Raw genomic sequence first — 17934 nt, 5'->3', positions numbered from 1 at the left:
TTAGCACGGCACATTTTTTTAAATAAACCTACAAGAATGAGCAACAAGTTGTATATTCTGTAATCACGCAACAAATAAACAAATGGATTTGTATAGGAAAACAACATTGACTGACCAGTACTTAGTTTAACTGAATCTCTTTGCCTCATCCTTACTGTGAGTCTTCAATAAAATAAGAAACATCTTCACTACAAACTACAACATAATCATTTCGGTTCTACTGCCATGTTTCAACACTACTTTGGACCAAATAACATAACGAACTCCTATTGTTGTTTCTTGCTCTTGGAAGTTGTTTTTGCACCTCCGCGAACAAATGCAACGAATTTCTTAAGTATGAAGTAGATAATGAATAAAACCGCCAGCACTCCTGCTAGGAGCACCGCTATCACGTCCAGTAGCAGGTACTGGTACAGGGGGAGGTCCGCCCCCGCCGTTCTCAGGTGAGGGGCTCCACGGTGCCTGATGACGTACTCCGTCCAGTAGATGGCGGTGTCCATCGGAGACATGGGTCTGTCCCGGAATATTCTGGAAGTCCTCTTCGCGTTTTCCATGTAACTGTAAGTGCAAAATTGATTAATATGAATATCAGCTAAAAATTACTTGGGAGTTCTTGAATAAGTAGATTTCCTGGATGGATGGGATGAAATCGTTGATTTTTATTAAAAATTATCATAAATCATATGCATTATTTTCGGAACAACTGGCCAATAGTTACTGAAAATGAGCAAAATTTGTACAATATTTTTTTGGGAATTCCCTACACATAGATGTACATACAGTAAGTAGGTGCAGGGTGCGAATTGACGGGGGTATGCCAGGGATAGTATGCCAGAATGATGGAGATCTGGTGTCCCCTGCTGAAAATGTATTAATCTGCCACTGCCAAAGATAATATTTATCACCTTGAGGTGCCTAATGTGTAGTTCCGTATTTTATACCTTATTACTACAAAGCATAGTTACGATTCTTCTTCCTTTTTTTAATATGAGTTGAATCTCTGAACACCGTATTCGTAAGAGGTCTAAACTCGTCTATGTAGACAGAAAACTTATTTTCCACACAGCTAGAATTTTTCGTATTATCCTTGATCACGCACGCACGCACACACACACACACACGTGTGTTTAAATGAGACAAAAAGACAAAACAGAACAGTATCTTAGTTATCAAAATGTTCTGGTTCTATTATATGATATTACCTATGGTTATATAAATAGAAAAAAAAAAACAATTCTCAAATAAATTTGCATTTCTAAGAAACATAAAACATGACATTAATATCTTTTTCCTTGACATTGCACACTTGATCTTAAACATATGAAAAGAAAATTCCTAGCCTTTTAATAAGGTAATTTAAAATAGTTGTATAATTTTATATTATAATTCCAACTTATCTGAATCTCAACATGACCTTCAAACTTTTAATAAGGACCTAGTAATAAAATAAAGAGTGGGAAATGGATTGTTGTACACTGAAAGGTAGAGATGATGTTTCAAATAGGCTACTTGATTGTTTATACATATATAACAGTTGCCAAAGTAGGTAAAAGTTCAGTCAGGTATAACAACTGTGGCGATTGAAGTCTGCTTGACTTCGGGACTTCGGGAGATGATCAATATCGAGGCTCGGAAGACTCGGAAGTCTTTACGTCAAGAACGCGACATAATAGAACATTGTCGTGCGGGTTTTCGGCTTTGCGGGCGCTGTTAGTCTCGCTTTCTCGATCGTTGTTCATCTCTAGCATAAACTATGATGTGATACATATCACTTAGCGTCATGTGACGTTTTTAATCATCATCATCATCATCATCATCCATGAGTTCTTCTTGGAATCTTCAGAAACTGTCAGCGACTCAGCCATAGCATTATGGAATGAAATCAATATCAGGACTACCTTCTCACCTAGAATTGTCCAATATAGTCTTGAGGGCTTTGAGGACATTATCCTTGGTTATGTCGGAGTAGTGCAACATCACTCCCATCCCTGCCGTCTCCACCATCTTGATGTTGAGGTTCTGATCCCCATACATGGGAATGCCCACCATGGGCACACCCACGTGTACGGCCTCTATGGTTCCCAGCAGGCCTCCATGCGACATGAACACCCTTATATTGGGGTGGTCTGTAACACGAGACAAAGACTGACAGAACAGAACAGAGTTCAAAGATCACTAACACCTAGGGTTATACAGGGACATCACTTTATTTTTATCAAAATTTTTAACATTAACCTGGCTATACTCGGAAACACTGTTGCCCCCTTCCATTACAGGAGTTTGATGTTACTAGTGCAATATGTAAACAAATCATTTTACTAGGTATAGGAGGAGAGAAAAGTAGTGTATCCATTTATGTTGTAGGGAAATACGATATTACGATTTTCAGTTTGATCATCACTTTTACGGAATTTATCAAAATACACACATTTTTTTTCAAAAACTCAACTTTTCAGGCGGCTATGCTCGTTATGTAATGTCTACTTTATTTAGCATATTAATTATTGATGTTATCATACAATATAGAGAGTGCATTTAAATTGAGGGGGTCATAAGTAAAGGGCTGTAAGTGCACTTAAGTTACTTTTGAGAAAATGGGGTTTAAATATTTAAGCTTTCGTAAAATGGGTGAAATTTTTTATTTAAATTTTAATGTGTGATGCGATTAAAATATCCCTTTGCCACTAAAATTTTAGATACTTTTGCTTACACTGGATGCACTTAACTCATGTTATTACAAATGTCACTAGCATTCATTTGCTTCTAGCCACTTCAATTCAAAAAAAGCTAATCTGAATTTTTAAACAAGTTGCTGAAAATGGTTGCCATTCATTACAATGCAGGCTTCAATTCAGTACGCATATTATTAAAAACATTTTGAAGCATATTCTCTGAAATTGAATTTATCGTTTCTTGAATATAATTTTTTAGTACGATATTATTAATGTAGATTCTTTCTTCTATAGAAAACGCAATCATATTTATGAAACACACTATACACTGCAGTGTTTACTTCACTGCTTGAAGACTTCGAATGCAACAGCGGCCGTAAGTTTGTGTGTCTGACGGGAGCAAGGACATTAGCGAAGGGGTGAGAGTAAAGTACATTCAGAAATGCAGGTACAATAAAAATGCAAGTAAAAATAAAATGATGTCCCTGTATAAAGGCTTCGATTATGTAAGAACAAAATGTCTTTTCACGTGAAATATACATTAGACTGCACTGTAGACAACAGTTTTAGCTCATTTTTATAGCTGGTAACGTCCCAAACAACGCTACGTAAGTAATTTAAGACATCTGCATTTTATTCGTTGCACATTTCTGAAACAATCATTAGTTTATACAGTAGAACCCCGATTATCCGTCACTCCATTAACCGATTAGCGGATTATCCGACTGTCTTTCGCTTCTTTTTTTTCTACAGAAATACAGTATATGAAGTACTATGACACTTTATATTAGTACGTATTTTTTGTAGACAGTGTTATTAATTTATTAGTCATTACAAGTCTTAACCCTTACACAATATGGTATACTGTTCGAGTTGCCGTACTGTACAACTTCTATATAAAACGTGTTGTGGTAAGTATTGAAAAAAGTGCAAATAATTGAGTGATTTGGAAAGAGAAACAGTGGCTCATTCCTCATCAGAATATGAGATTAGAGTTATTTTGTGCTCAAGAATAATCAAGAATAAAGTACATAAATTTACAATATGAGACCTCCACTATTCCTAACAAGGAGTTTGTTTGGCCTTTGACAACCCGTCGTTGACAATCAGATTTACTTTGAAGAACTTCTGACCCACTAACTAAATGTGTTAAATACAAGACCACGCAGGAAATTACGAAAGTGTAAGTATTATTGACTTAATTCACGAAAATCTTTTAAGGTACGGATTATCCGATTTTTCCGATTAACCGTTCAGTTCATCCCCTTCATTAGCACGGATAATAGAGGTTCCACTGTATTAGGAATAAAAGAAAGAGAAAGAGAATTATGGAAGATATAAAGAAGACAACGAAACAGAGAAAGAGTTCAGAATGCATAATTAATACAGGGACATCATTTTATTTTTACTTCAATTTTTATTGTACCTGAGTTTTTTAATGTACTTCACTCCCACCCCTTCTACTAATGAAGTTCAACCGTCCTCCACACAGATCCAAGACCGCATATACAGTCATAGTAGTCTTACCGTCACAGTACGTTCCAAAAATATGTTCGCGTTTTCCAATAACGAAAGAGCTTTCAATATCGCATCATTTTCGCACAGGTACCGTCGTCCATTTGCCTACGTCGCATTCCGGTTTTCCCCACCAGCTTCTATTCGCCTCTCTGTAAAGGCTAGTGGCTGGGATGTCTTAGCTCTTTTCTGAAAACATTAATTTCTGTTAGGAATTGGACATCTGCGTAATATTATACCCATACAACTGTTTAAAATAACTTGAATAAAAGGGCCTTGTTAAGTAATTAACTGTCACGTGATTTCCTCCCTTTCTACGATCCTGCAACATAACCACTTGGACGGACAGTAGATAGCATGTCTGAGTAAGTTTATCTTTTCGGATCGAGCAGAAGTGAAGATTGAATGTTCAGTACGTAAGGTACTCTTTTATAGAGTAGGTACAGAATTATTTCAACATGAGTTACTAGTACGAAGGATGAAATTGGTAATTGGAATTACACACATTAGAACTGAAGCCTGTATCGAAATGAACCGCCACCATCTTGAAAAATATGCTTAAATATCCATATTATGATTATTTTTCAATTTAACTTCATTCTCTATAGTGTATGCTAATGTACTATAGGCAGTATAATATACACTGCATAATGAATACGTCCACATGGACAGCTCGGTTCGTGAGTAAAAACACTCATTGTTAATACTGTACTGTATTTTGACTAAACAAAAACCTAATGAAAATTAGCAAACTCAAAAGCGTGATATTTCCTAGTTTACGTAAATGGATGAACTACTTTTCTTCCCTCCTATACCTAGTAAAGTGATTTCTTTGTATATTACGCCATCGAACTCCAGGGGGTAGCAACCGTTGACCCAAAGGTATAGCCAAGTTAATATCAGAAATGTTAGTAAAAATAAAATGATGTCCCTGTATAACAAATACGAATAAAGAAATGTAAGAAAATGGGAACAATGTAGGAAAGAATAAAGTAAGGAAAGAGATTATTAAAAGGTAAATGTGGTACCATATCATAATGAGACGAAACAGTCAGGAGAAAAGAAAAAAGAAGAAAGGAAAATATTTTGGAGGAAGAAGAAGCTAAAGAGAGAAATGAAGGTGGTAAGCAGTAGAAAACATTGCATCAAAGTGTGAAACTGACTGAGCACGTCGAACTGGGGCAGCCACTTGGCGATCTTGACGTTGTGGGGCCGACCAGGCAGCGAGTCATTCTCCCACTTCCACAGCACGCGCTGGGGCAGCTCGGCGAAGGCCTGCAGGAAGGCGTCGCGCTTGTCTGCCGGCAGCGTCTCGGCGCGGATCATGGAGCCCATGCAGAAGTAGATCGCACCGTGCTCTGCGCCATTCAGAAAATCATCTATGTCCTGCAACGACAGGTCAGGAGCGTATGAGGTAGGCGCTATAACAGTCAAATAAGTGTAATTCACACAAAATTTTATAAGAACTACGATTGTATAAAAGAAGATGTAAGTTGTAAAATAACTACACAAGAGTCTTTTGTAAAACACCGATCTAAGCAGGTGCGAAAGGTCATTCATGCTCGGTTTCTGAGACGGTAGTCATCTGTACATACAAACTTATCTATGATTTAACATGCTGATATTCGAGTTAAAGTTATCTTTAAAGTTATCTGTGCTTCAAATTGTAACTGTGCCTCGATCCGACTGCTACTGTTAGTACTGATTCGAACAAATATCGATATGCGGTGTTACTCCATTACTATTTTGTAAGCTACTGTAGCTATAATAAATAATACTCATTTACTCACAATTACAGTTTCAAAATTGTATCTGTATGCCATATTAGGATACTTGAGTTTGCAAAGTTAGTTTCGAATCATCTTCATCTACGTCTTCCTCATCAACTTATATCACCATCAGGGGCGGCGTCAGAGGAGTGCGAGGGTGGGGCTTGCTCACCCCTTCTGGAATCCCCGCACCCCCTTCAGCACCCCTTTCAAATAACCTAATGTAATCTTAATATTTGGGTACTATTCATAGACATTTCGCTAACCCGCGTTACGAGCGTGCTAAACTAGCCCCGGCTATCGACTGGTTACTTGTACAGGATTCATATCATAATCACCTGAATGCAAAAACTAGGTAACTTGATTTTTTCCTATTTTGAGATATTGTCTATTTACTTATTTATTGCACTAAGGAATATGTCTCGTTTTCTTTTACCTATTTGTTACATTGGAAAATAAATGTCGCTGGTATCGTTCGATCAGTTACCTAGTTCTTGCATCACATTCTGTGCGACTTTTGCTATGCTATAACAGAGATAACTAAAAAACGCAAATTTCGGGTTACCGAGTTCTTGCATTCAGATGACTATCATATCGATAACACTGGTTTATGAATACGAAAAACGTTAGTTCGCTGATCATCCACCGGAAGACCGCGCTAAGAATGTCTATGAATACGGCTCATAGCGTTTAATCGTGTATAGACTATTTAATTTTAAGTTACGAGAGATTCATTCAAGATTTACTTACTTTACGCATCGCTAAAGGCATGTTATTTAAATTGAATTTGGTATAGGTATTCTACTGACAATTTTACACAGCTCCTAGAAGGAATTTGAGGTGCATGAAAATAGTACCAATGGAAAGAAAAACTCAAAAAGTTTAGTACCTTACCTTAAAGATAAGTTTTTGCTGTTCAACGCATTGTTGCGACAATCGTAAACATACTATTCTCGACAGTGTTGAATCAATTTAAATTTGAGTCTTCTGCTCTTCTCTGTGCTTTTCAAGTGATAATTTCGTTCAGTTCCTTATGCTCAACCATATGGTTGGAATAAAATATTCTTTGTGGTAAAGTGAAGTAAATGTTCGATTAGATGGGCTCATTCTTTAGAACTTGCTTTCCGAAAATAAAATTAATTTCTAATTAGTGTCTTTGAAATGCTGAATCCGGGCAGGAAATGCAATAGTTCAGACTTATTTGAGAGAACTGCTACCAAAAAAAAAAAAATCGCTTGAGGCCTCTGAATTTGAAAGTGTTTCAGAATTCTAGGATGATTTGGCGGAGGGCGATGTCAAGGAGCGAGTGTTCACGAATTGGCATTCCCTTGTGACATTGTATCAATATCTCAGTTAATATTCGAGAGGCTGTTTCTAAAGCGTTCCCCAAAAGAGAATACGATAATGTAAAGAAGTGTTTTCATGCAGATTGATACAAATCTTATGCTTGGCTAGAATATAGTGCAGTGAAAATACTGCTTATTGTTTTGTTTATCGATTCAGAAACATAAAACATTAAGGTACATTTTAGTTTTAGATATTACCTATAGCACCTTTCACTGTATATGTATATAGGATGGAAGTGAAATAATCCTGCTGATTGGAAGGGATGATAGGATACACTTAAATGAATAGAAAATCTATATTACGTTTTATGATTAAATGCACTATTATTAGAAAATTAATTTGGAAGTTTCAGCAGTCTGGCAACATCGCCGCTAACAGTTCTTTTTCTTCTCGTAATAGATATGTAAAATGTCAACGAACTCAGATCTGTCTCCCTACGCGAACCTTCCTCTCTGGTTACAACGTTGCAATCTGGTTGCATTGTTCAGTGGCTTGATATTAGTGATTTTTAAATTAAATTTACACGATAACCGTCCACGCTATTGGAATATGTCAGCGGTATAAATAGGAAAGATTGGAGAATGCTGGGTTTGCAGTGAAAGACCTGCCCTTGGGGAGAACACTATCAATGAATGATTAAATGTATTGCTTACATACTATGAATAATTTCAACAATTCCTTGAGATTTAGATTATGTGTCACCTGAGGGATAAAATGGACAGGAGCTCCGTCATGCTGGAAGAACACGCCCATCCTTGTAGTCAAGGGAATACAAACAGCAGTGCTCTACATCCATTATGAATAGTCCAGCCCTCAGGCAGTCTCGGAAGAGCGACACGTACTATTCTTTCGTACGCAGTCATTTGTCGTTCATTCATGCCATTTGCAGGCTTGTTACGCGTAACATTTAAACTAATGTCCTGCAATGTTCGAGTATGAGAAGGGCAACTAAGACATTAAAAACTTCATCTTATTTTATATGAAATACTAATCGCAAGATCTTGCTAACAATCTTAAGCGGTTAAAACATGATTTGAGGACAAGGAATAATTTTATAACAAGTTGAAACAAATACGAAATGTTCCTTCTGCAGAGCGAACATCGGAGAATATCGAACTTCGCCATATTCGACAAACTTGAACCGAACATAGCGTCAGTAAAAAATTAACTTTTACTCAGAAAAGTTCATATTACCACATATTAAAATGTTTACTATTCCTGCTGAGTCACCCTGTGGCTTATTCTATCTTCCAGTTAAAAATCATCAGAAACGAGTATTGAAATATCTATTATGTTACTTCCATCAAAGCAAAGTATGGCTGTTTAAAGTCATTCGAAACAATTACTGGAATGTTACTTCCAACAAATCAAAGTGCGGTTTATTCTGTCTTCTAGTTTAAAGTCATTAGAAACATGCACTAGAATATGTTAATCCCATCGAATTAAGTGTGGTAATTCTAATGGTATTCTTTCTTTTCACAAATTCTTGTCATTGTAATAAATTAACAAATATGCATAGCAACAATATTGTGCATTTCTAAATTATGAAAGACTTCAGTGTCTTATCGACTTATCGTATACCTTCAGCAAATTCTTCGTTGATTTAGGAATGTGGATACCTCCAATCTCAATAACTGCCGGTACCAGAGGTCTGGGTCTGTTGATTGTATAATGGGTGTTCACAAGAACGAGACTTCCTCGTTTAGCGATCTCGTCCAATGGCGGAAAAGACACTTGAAGATACTTCTCTGCCGTGAATCGTCCTGGACGATTGGAGAATATGGGGTAGAGAATCCAAGCGAATAATAGCGTTTGGAATGTGTTGTCCAAGCGCTCCAAGAAGTTCATCCTGTCATTGTACGACGAGAACAAATTGGGTATGTATGACGGATTGTCAGGATTTCCAGTTCTCTCGTTAGACCAAGGGACTAGCATGGTTGTGCTGAAAAAGACGAACGGAGTGTCGAAGCCATGGACGAGCGGCAAGAAGCATTCGGTGTTGAACTGTTCTACGATTATCAGATCGAACGTCTGATTTCGTAATTGCTGTACTTGTGGAAGTGGCAGAATGGATTCACAGTGAATTTGAGCCAGTTCTCTGAAAAAAAATATGTTTTTTAAGATTCCACGAGATTGCAAATTCTGGAAGCTTAAGGGTTCTACTGGTGGCAAGGCGACAGATCCTTGGATACTGATGTCCGTTAGATTCGGAAACGGTGGGTCTTCAGGGAAATGGCTGACCATTACAACTTCGTGCCCGCGTGCTGCAAGTTGCTTCACATATGGGCCGAACGTGTCATGGTGGCTCTTCCCCACGTATGGGAAGATTGCCAAGATTCTAGAACACTTGGCGAAACTGATGCAAAGAACTATGAAGATAACTGAAAGAGGTAGAGCCGCTTTCATCTGCAAGAGAGGCATATTGTCAGTACTGAAAATTCCTTCAATAAATTTATTAACTAATGCTTCATTATGCTGAAATTCATTAAAATTATTCAAGATAAAGATTACAGCACCGAAATTTAAAATATTGCCATATAATTAATTTATTATCGATATAATGTCATTGCTTATAAGTTGAATCTAGCTCTAATTTCATTTTTAGATTACTTACTTATTTACTTACTGGCTTTTAAGGAACCCGGAGGTTCATTGCCGCCCTTACATAAGCCCACTATTGGTCCCTATCCTGAGCAAGATTAATCCAGTCTCTATCATCATATCCTACCTCCCTCAAATCCATTTTAATATTATCTTCCCATCTACGTCTCGGCCTCCCCAAAGGTCTTTTTCCCTCCGGCCTTTCATTTCTATATGCATTTCTGGATTCGCCCATACGTGCTACATGTCCTGCCCATCTCAAACGTCTGGATTTTATGTTCCTAATTATGCCAGGTGAAGAATACAATGCGTGCAGCTCTGCGTTGTGTAACTTTCTCCATTCTCCTGTAACTTCATCCCTCTTAGCTCCAAATATTTTCCTAAAAACCTTATTCTCAAACACCCTTAATCTCTGTTCCTCTCGCAAAGTGAGAGTCCAAGTTTCACAACCATACAGAATAAACGGTAATATAACTGTTTTATAAATTCTGACTTTCAGATTTTTTGACAGAAGACTAGATGACAAAAGCTTCTCAACCGAATAATAACCCGCATTTCCTATATTTATTCTGCGTTTAATTTCCTCCCGAGTGTCATTTATATTTGTTACTGTTGCTGAAAGATATTTAAATTTTTCCACCTCTTCGAAAGATAAATCTCCAATTTTTATATTTCCATTTCGTAATATATTTTTAGATTACCAAGAAGATCTTAAATTGTCATAAAATGTTATTTACTTTCGCAATATAAACAGTGCTATGTACTATTGTGTTTAGATAGCTTAGCCGGTCAAACCATCATGTGCAGTAAACCAGGCAAGTCCATTTTATACTAATAAGGAAAAAAGGGGGTGTATGGATTAGTCGCTGTGCAGCTCCTTTACAGTTCATTTCTTTCCCTTGTGTAAGTTCATAGTATAGTAACTGTTGTATAAACATTAGTATCGTAATGGAGCCAATAAAGACATCATAGTTTATTTTATTGTGAGTGGAAAAGTGAAAAGAGAAGATTGCATTGTGTAGACGTGTAGAGTACGAGTGTTCGGGTAGCAGTGAGTGGAAAAACTGTAATCGCCCATGGAGTACAGCAAGGTCCGTCGATAAGTCAGGTCTTCGCAAGTTGCCATATTTGCGCCAACTCTTAGGTTTGTTTACATTGCGCTATGATTGGATTGTGGAAGAAATTTGTGTTAAAATTTATATATTTCATAAAATAAGTTTCCAAAACATATTTCAATAACTTTCGGAGAATGTTCTGCTTGAAAACAGCAACCGATGGCGCAAAGATGGCGGACATTAGTGGAATGGGATGAGAGGACCTGACTAAGAGCTGTTCGACAGCGACATCTAGAGACCTTGGGAGTACAGGTGCATGACCAATGTTTTTCAACAGAGCTATAACTTATGACAGCATGCATGCATTCTCCCCCTTCCCCCTCCTGCCCCAATGAATATGATGAGAAACTGACTCACTCCACATCGCCCCCTACTCAAATGTTCGGCCAAGCTATCTAATCATAACAGTATAATTATTACACCTTCTTTCTCGTTATGAATCCTGATGTGGTTTAAGTATTGGTGTAATCTAGGGATGCCAGAATTACAAGTTTTGGTAAAAAGTACATGAAACCGCTGGTACGTCCCACGGGGCATACAGTAGCGCTATCCCTTTTACCACTTATTAATTTTATTTCTCCAGATGAAGCACATCTATTAAAATATTCTTGTTCCAAAATATGGTAGGCCTAAGTCAATAAAGGTAGACACCGATTTACGTAATATCGTACGAACATATTAACATGTTACATAAATATAAACTGGGAATAACATAATGAAATCACAGACATATGAAAAGTATATAAGGAAAGTGAGTGGTTTGTTTTTCTGTTACTATTATTATTATTATTATTATTATTATTATTATTATTATTATTATTATTATTATTATTATATAGCCTATGTTGTGATTAATATACGGGGCTTTACTAAGAATAAAATAGTTTACTACTCGTTTTAAATACAAGAACTAGGTAAAACAATACCTCGTTCAATTTATGCTACTACACAATTTACACAGCAGCGAAATTCATATCAGTAGGAAAGAAACACTGGTGATTTCATTTAGGCTGATATCTGATTCAAAATAAGGGACTCGTTAAATTTTAATACAGTTAATTGCTATTAAACTTATGATAAATAGCTTAATATTAAAATTAACAATCTACATGAACATCCTGGAAGGATGACGCAGAATATCTGCATGGAAATATCATATGTACTTCGGTACATTGAAATAATATATCCTGGAAGGAGATTTTGAGTTTCAAGAGGAATATTTCCCATCACAATTATTAACATCGTCATTATCAATATCATATTGCCATCATTTCAACATTCCTATCAACTAACCACCACGACAACCCAACTTCGAAGTTTTTTGTATTCTCATACAGGGCGTTAAAAAGCATTACGTACGTATTTTGAGAGGTGGTAGTATTCATCAAAGGAGAAAGCGAAATCTAATAAACACAGGTCCTAATTTTTTTTTTCAATATATGAGTACTTGTTCATCAATATCCTAAAAGATGATCAATGTTATTTCCATTCACTGTAATTCTTCTGTCCTACGCTTTAGGGAATCACACCTTGTTACCCTTTTGTTTACTGCATTACCATTTCTTAATGGGTATACAGTATTATATCTGAAATGAGTCCGCGGCATTTGCGACAGTGTGTCATTCCCGACAGTGCTAATATTACCCTCGGCAAGTTGGTAAACAAGTGCGTCATATGCGACAGACCCATAATTTATCTTCAAAGATATCTTTCTGTGTCTAGTTACATGATTTCACTATGAAAAACCAGAGATATATCAATTTGTGGAGTATCTAATTGCATTTATCTTTGTAGAGGGAAGTACATTGTTGAATTTCCCTTTGAAAGAGGTCAAATACACTCCTAAATTCGATATAATATCGATTTGCAGGAAAATTAATGACAAAATTTTCCTTTTTAGATGGAAATTAAAAAAATGAACGTGCTTCTGTCTATCCTTTCAGTTCTGTTCTAAATTCGATATATCAGTTCTGTTAATGAAGGAACTACTCTACCAAAATCTGGGAAAATGGGCTGTCCACTCAAAGTAATAACTACAACCAGAGGTAAGCCAAGCGTTTTACGTAACGGATATCAATATCGTTTGCATTCAAAATCTAAAGATGGAAATAGTTTATCATGGTTATGTGTTAAAGAAGGAAAGCGTCATTGTAAGAGTAGAATAATAGCAAGTAGTCAATATGAACTACTGAGTGTTCATTTCAAAGTGTGTCATGACGTCACTGTTGTTGGGTCACCGATTTGAAGCGAGTTTCAACTTATATGTTAGAGAAGTTGCCTATTACTTAAGGCGTTCTTCAGTCTGAACTTGAGAACGTGTACGGTATAACTTGAACGTCGTAGCAACAGATGGCGGTCTGTACGGTCTGTGTGCTACCATAACCTCTTTCGAACTGTGTTTTGCGCCGGCAAGTCGTACGCAGGGTATTTGTTATCATCGGTTGCGTACGGTAACATTCCACAACACAAATCAAATGCTCCGTGTCCATGTTGACCGTCGAAGTTAATGTCAACAAATACGTAAGTAATCGTCTTAACCCTCTCCCTATATCCCGACAGTACGTATTTCCAAACAGTTCACATTCCTGCCACTACCAGCGTTACCGTACGTATCGGTACGTACTCTTCAGAATGAACGCCGTACTTGCTAGTCAACTTCTCTGCCTCATAGGTTATACACCTCTGCGGAAGTGTAGGAAGATTGAATTCTCTAGGCTCATCGGCTAGCCACATGACGGCATATAGCGAGCCATGACACACTTTGAACTGAACACCCAGTATTGAAATTAAATACAGAACACACATGCACACAAGATGTAGCTACCAACGAAGTAAAGAGAAGCTGTATGTTGTGAAGAAGAGAGTCGCAGAAGAGGATGGCACGCTTACCGTCAAGAAATATGTCTTACTTTAAATAAGGCATATGATTTGGTTGCAGAAAATCCTACGTATGATTCAGTAAGAAGGACTTTACAACGAATAAAACGTAGGAAATTAAAAATGTCATACATCTGAAGATATTATTATTCCCGATTAAATATTTAGTATGAACGACGGCAGCAATTTTCTATTACCTGACGATTCTTCAGATGGAGAAAGAATACTTAATTTTTGCTCTACAAAAGCGATTGAAGTTCTGCAATCGTTCAGAAGTTATTTCATGGACGGAACATTCAAAACTTGTAGTAAGCAGTTTCATACTGATTTGGAAAGCACCTTGGAGGAAACTAGCATCGTACGTATCGTACCTGTAGTATATGGTCTCCTAGAAAGAAAAGACAAGGAAACATAGTCTCGTTTCTTCCAACTAATAAAAACAAAATTACGGAATACTCAATCCTTTATAGTGAATTTCGAAGAAGCTGCCATTCTTTCACTGAGACAAGTATTTCCCGAGGTTGAGGTAAAGGATGCAATTATCATTTTAACCAGTGCATTTGGCGTAAGGTTCAACACTTGGGTTTAGTTCAATCTTACAACGAGGACCAAGCGATTTAACTTCACATCCGTATATGTGCATCATTGGCGTTTTTATAACCTGAGGACGTTGAAAGTGGCTGGATATATGTCACGGAAGATTCACCTAACGACCAGAAAGTAACAGAATTCAATGACTACTTTGTGAATCAATGGCTTGAAAATGACAAACTACCCATCAGTATGTGGAGCTGTTACAAAAGAAGACAAAGAACCAACAATGCAGTGGAAGGATGGAATCGCAGACTAAATCACCTTTCAAAAAGACCACATCCCAACTTGTTAGTTTTAATTAGACTAATATTGTGAAAAAAGAAGCCGAATATAACAATTTCTTATGTGACAGACATGTCCTTAATATGAAGAGGAAACAGAAAAAAACGAAATAAATTAAAATGGACGAAGCTTTATGTACGGCTTATAAAAAAAATATATTATTCAGACTAGGGAGCTGCAGAATAGGGCCTACAACTGGTTTTCATTCGACCGGTCAGAGAGCATCCGTCAAGGTAGAGAATCCGATCGAATGTTCGAATTTCAACCGGTTGTCCCTAACGTTTTGCAGGCTAGACAGAACACTGACATTTTCCGAGCACACAAACGGAGTAACAATTGAAGGAAATTTACCATGTGTAATTTTAAAAATGTATTTGCTTTAGGTAGGTCATTTTACGACGCTGTATCAACATCTCAGGTTATTTAGCGTCTGAATGAAATGAGGGTGACAATGTCGGTGAAATGAGTCCGGGGTCCAGTATTGATAGTTATCCAGCATTTGCTCATATGGGGTTGAGGGAAAACCCCGGAAAAACCTCAGTCAGTAACTACCCCGACCGAGATTCGAACCCGGGCCAACTGGTTTCGCGGTCAGATGTGCTAACTGTTATTCCACAGGTTTGGACGATATTAATGTTATAGCCCATGTTTATTAGAGTTTGTTTTTTTAGTTTTAATAAATACTACCACATCTCAGAATATCGAATGTTTTTTAATGGAAATGACATTGAACATTTTCTGTGATGTTGAGTAACAAGTAATTATATCTCGAAATATATTAATTTTAGTAGCGATATTTATTAGACTTTGTCTTCTTGTTTTGATGAGTAGGCCTACTACCATCTCTCAAAAATATGTAATGCCTTTTTTTAATACCCTGTATATAACAGATCTTTTTTGTTCTTATGAGAGATAATATCTACAAGGTAACATATAGCCTATGTAAGTAAAATTCAATTCAAACGTAATTCACAAAAACGCGAGGTGCAGGCTACATAAATATTCAGCAATGACATTACTTCGATAATATAATTTACTTAAGCATATCTCTTTCTTGAGTTATGGAAATATAGCAGTCTGGTTGAATTCCATAACGGTTTCAATTTGTCCTCTTCCGAAACAACTTTGATCACAGCGCTAAAGTCACAGCAATTGCTCCATCGTAAGCAACAAAGTTTCGCTCTGGAATTATGTTAAGCGAACTGAAAACAAAGCCATTTTTAGCAAATTGTGCTTGTCGGATCCCAAAAAAAAGTTGTAGTCATGATTGTCATTATCTCCTTTCTCCTCAAGCAGTGAGCTACGAAGTTTATTGCAATGCTTAAAGCTTTCTAAGAAGTAACCCACCCATATCGTCAGACCTAAAGCCGTCTTTTGAAGTTCGCGTAAGTGAAAATATTACAACAAATGATGACAAACAAAACGTGAAAGCTATAAAAAAATATATATACAGATTGGAAGTGAAATAACCTTGCAGATTGAAAGGGATGATAGGGTACACGTAAATGAATAGAAAATCTATATTACGTTTTGTAATTAAATCCACGATTAATTAGAAAATTAAGTTTGAAGTTTCAACAGTCCGGCAAAATCGTAACTAACATACTTTACTCGTGATACAGATGTAAGAGGTCGACGAATTCTGTGTCTCGGTAGATGAGGTGCTCTCTGCCAAGACGTTGCCACTTGCTCGCATCGTGCAATGGCTTGAATTTACTCGTAGGGTTTTTTTAATTAAATTTACACGAAAACTGTACATGCTATTGAAATACACCAGAGGGATAAACTATTCTTTATAAGAGTTCCTATCGATATGGACTAAAATCACGATTCCACTCGCAATAGTTACCGAATAAGAGATTGTTAAACTTTTGAGAAAAAAAAAATTTTTTTCCTGAAAATTATTAACTATCCACCAATATGAAATTCAAAATTATGGTTTATTTAACGACGCTCGCAACTGCAGAGGTTATATCAGTGTCGCCGGTGTGCCGGAATTTTTGTCCCGAAGGAGTTCTTTTACATGCCAGTCAATATACTGACATGAGCCTGTCGCATTTAAACACACTTAAATGCCATCACCGGGATCGAACCCACAACCTCGAGCATAGAAGGCCAGCGCTATACAGACTACGCTACCGAGGCCGACTCCACCAATATGATATTATAGGTTTTTGTTACATACAATATGAGCTATTCGCTCTGGAAATTTGCAAGGCTATTTCACTTCCACTCTGTATTTAGAAAAATCACGTAAATATTTCGTCTTACTAGTGACTGAGAAAGCTTTCCATTTATCGCTAACGAAGGCACACCTTGGGCTACATTGGCAACAGTGTGTTTGTGAATAATTTTAAATGTTATTAGTAGACTTCGTTGAATTGCCACACGCAGCATGCAATCAGGTTGCCGATGTACGGTAGTATAGAAGAGGTGAGCGGCCGCCCGGTCTCGTAGTATAAGCAGCTACAGCTAATGTATACCTATGTAAGCACTTGTTTTTGCATTGCTGTGGTGGGAATAGTCAAAGCTTAACATTTGTTCAGTGCAGACAAGAATTCAATCAAACATAGTACAATGAGAGTGTTGCTGTTCCAAATAATTGCCCCTGGAATACCCTTACCCCTGCAGCCAGTTTTGACCCGTTGGGAAACGTGGTTGGATGCTATTAATCATTATGCAGAGCATTACGCCAAAATAATAGAAGTAATTGATGCATTGGATAGCACAGACAGTTCCGCTGTTGCAGCTGTAAAAATCATTGCCTCCTGAACAGCTATTGGAAGATATTCTGTTCATTGATTCTAACTTTAAAATCGTGTCCAAAAGTATCATCCTGTTAGAATCGTCTAAACTACAACTCTCAGAAGCCCTTAATATAGGGGATAAAGTATCACAAACCGTTATCAAAATTAACAATTCACTAATTTCAGAAAAAGTGAAATGTAAGTTGAGAAACATTATTGCTAAAAATTCTGCCTATACACAACTTCGTATTATAAATGATGTACCAACAGGTCACGACAAGACATCTGAAGTTGGTGTACTAAAAAGTAGTGACTTTCCGTTCTTCAAATATGTACGTATTACATGGTGTGATGTGGAACGTACATTTTCCCAAAATAAAAACTGTTTAAGTGACCATCGGAAAAGGTTACTTTG

At 36.9% G+C, this 17934-nt stretch overlaps 1 protein-coding gene across 5 annotated transcripts in view; it reads right to left on the bottom strand.

Moving 5' to 3' along the window:
- Positions 1-37: 37 nt before the first annotated feature.
- The window catches only part of LOC138699631 (UDP-glycosyltransferase UGT5-like), a 121719-nt gene continuing 103822 nt past the window's right edge, over positions 38-17934 (bottom strand). For 4 of the 5 annotated variants that reach the window (XM_069825657.1, XM_069825660.1, XM_069825658.1 and 1 more), the window contains 3 exons: positions 5351-5573; positions 1907-2126; positions 38-558 (listed from right to left, as the gene is read on the bottom strand). In XM_069825657.1, the coding sequence (XP_069681758.1) occupies positions 267-558; positions 1907-2126; positions 5351-5573 (735 nt within the window). In that variant the 3' untranslated portion in view covers positions 38-266. Of the gene's footprint in view, positions 559-1906; positions 2127-5350; positions 5574-8884; positions 9710-17934 lie in introns of all 5 variants that reach the window. The other variant, XM_069825659.1, reaches the window with a different exon arrangement.

Source organism: Periplaneta americana, chromosome 5 (genome assembly GCF_040183065.1).
Source record: "Periplaneta americana isolate PAMFEO1 chromosome 5, P.americana_PAMFEO1_priV1, whole genome shotgun sequence".
Lineage (NCBI taxonomy): Eukaryota > Metazoa > Arthropoda > Insecta > Blattodea > Blattidae > Periplaneta > Periplaneta americana.
Note: the sequence above shows the minus strand (reverse complement) of the source record. Positions and strands in the feature narration are given on the sequence as shown.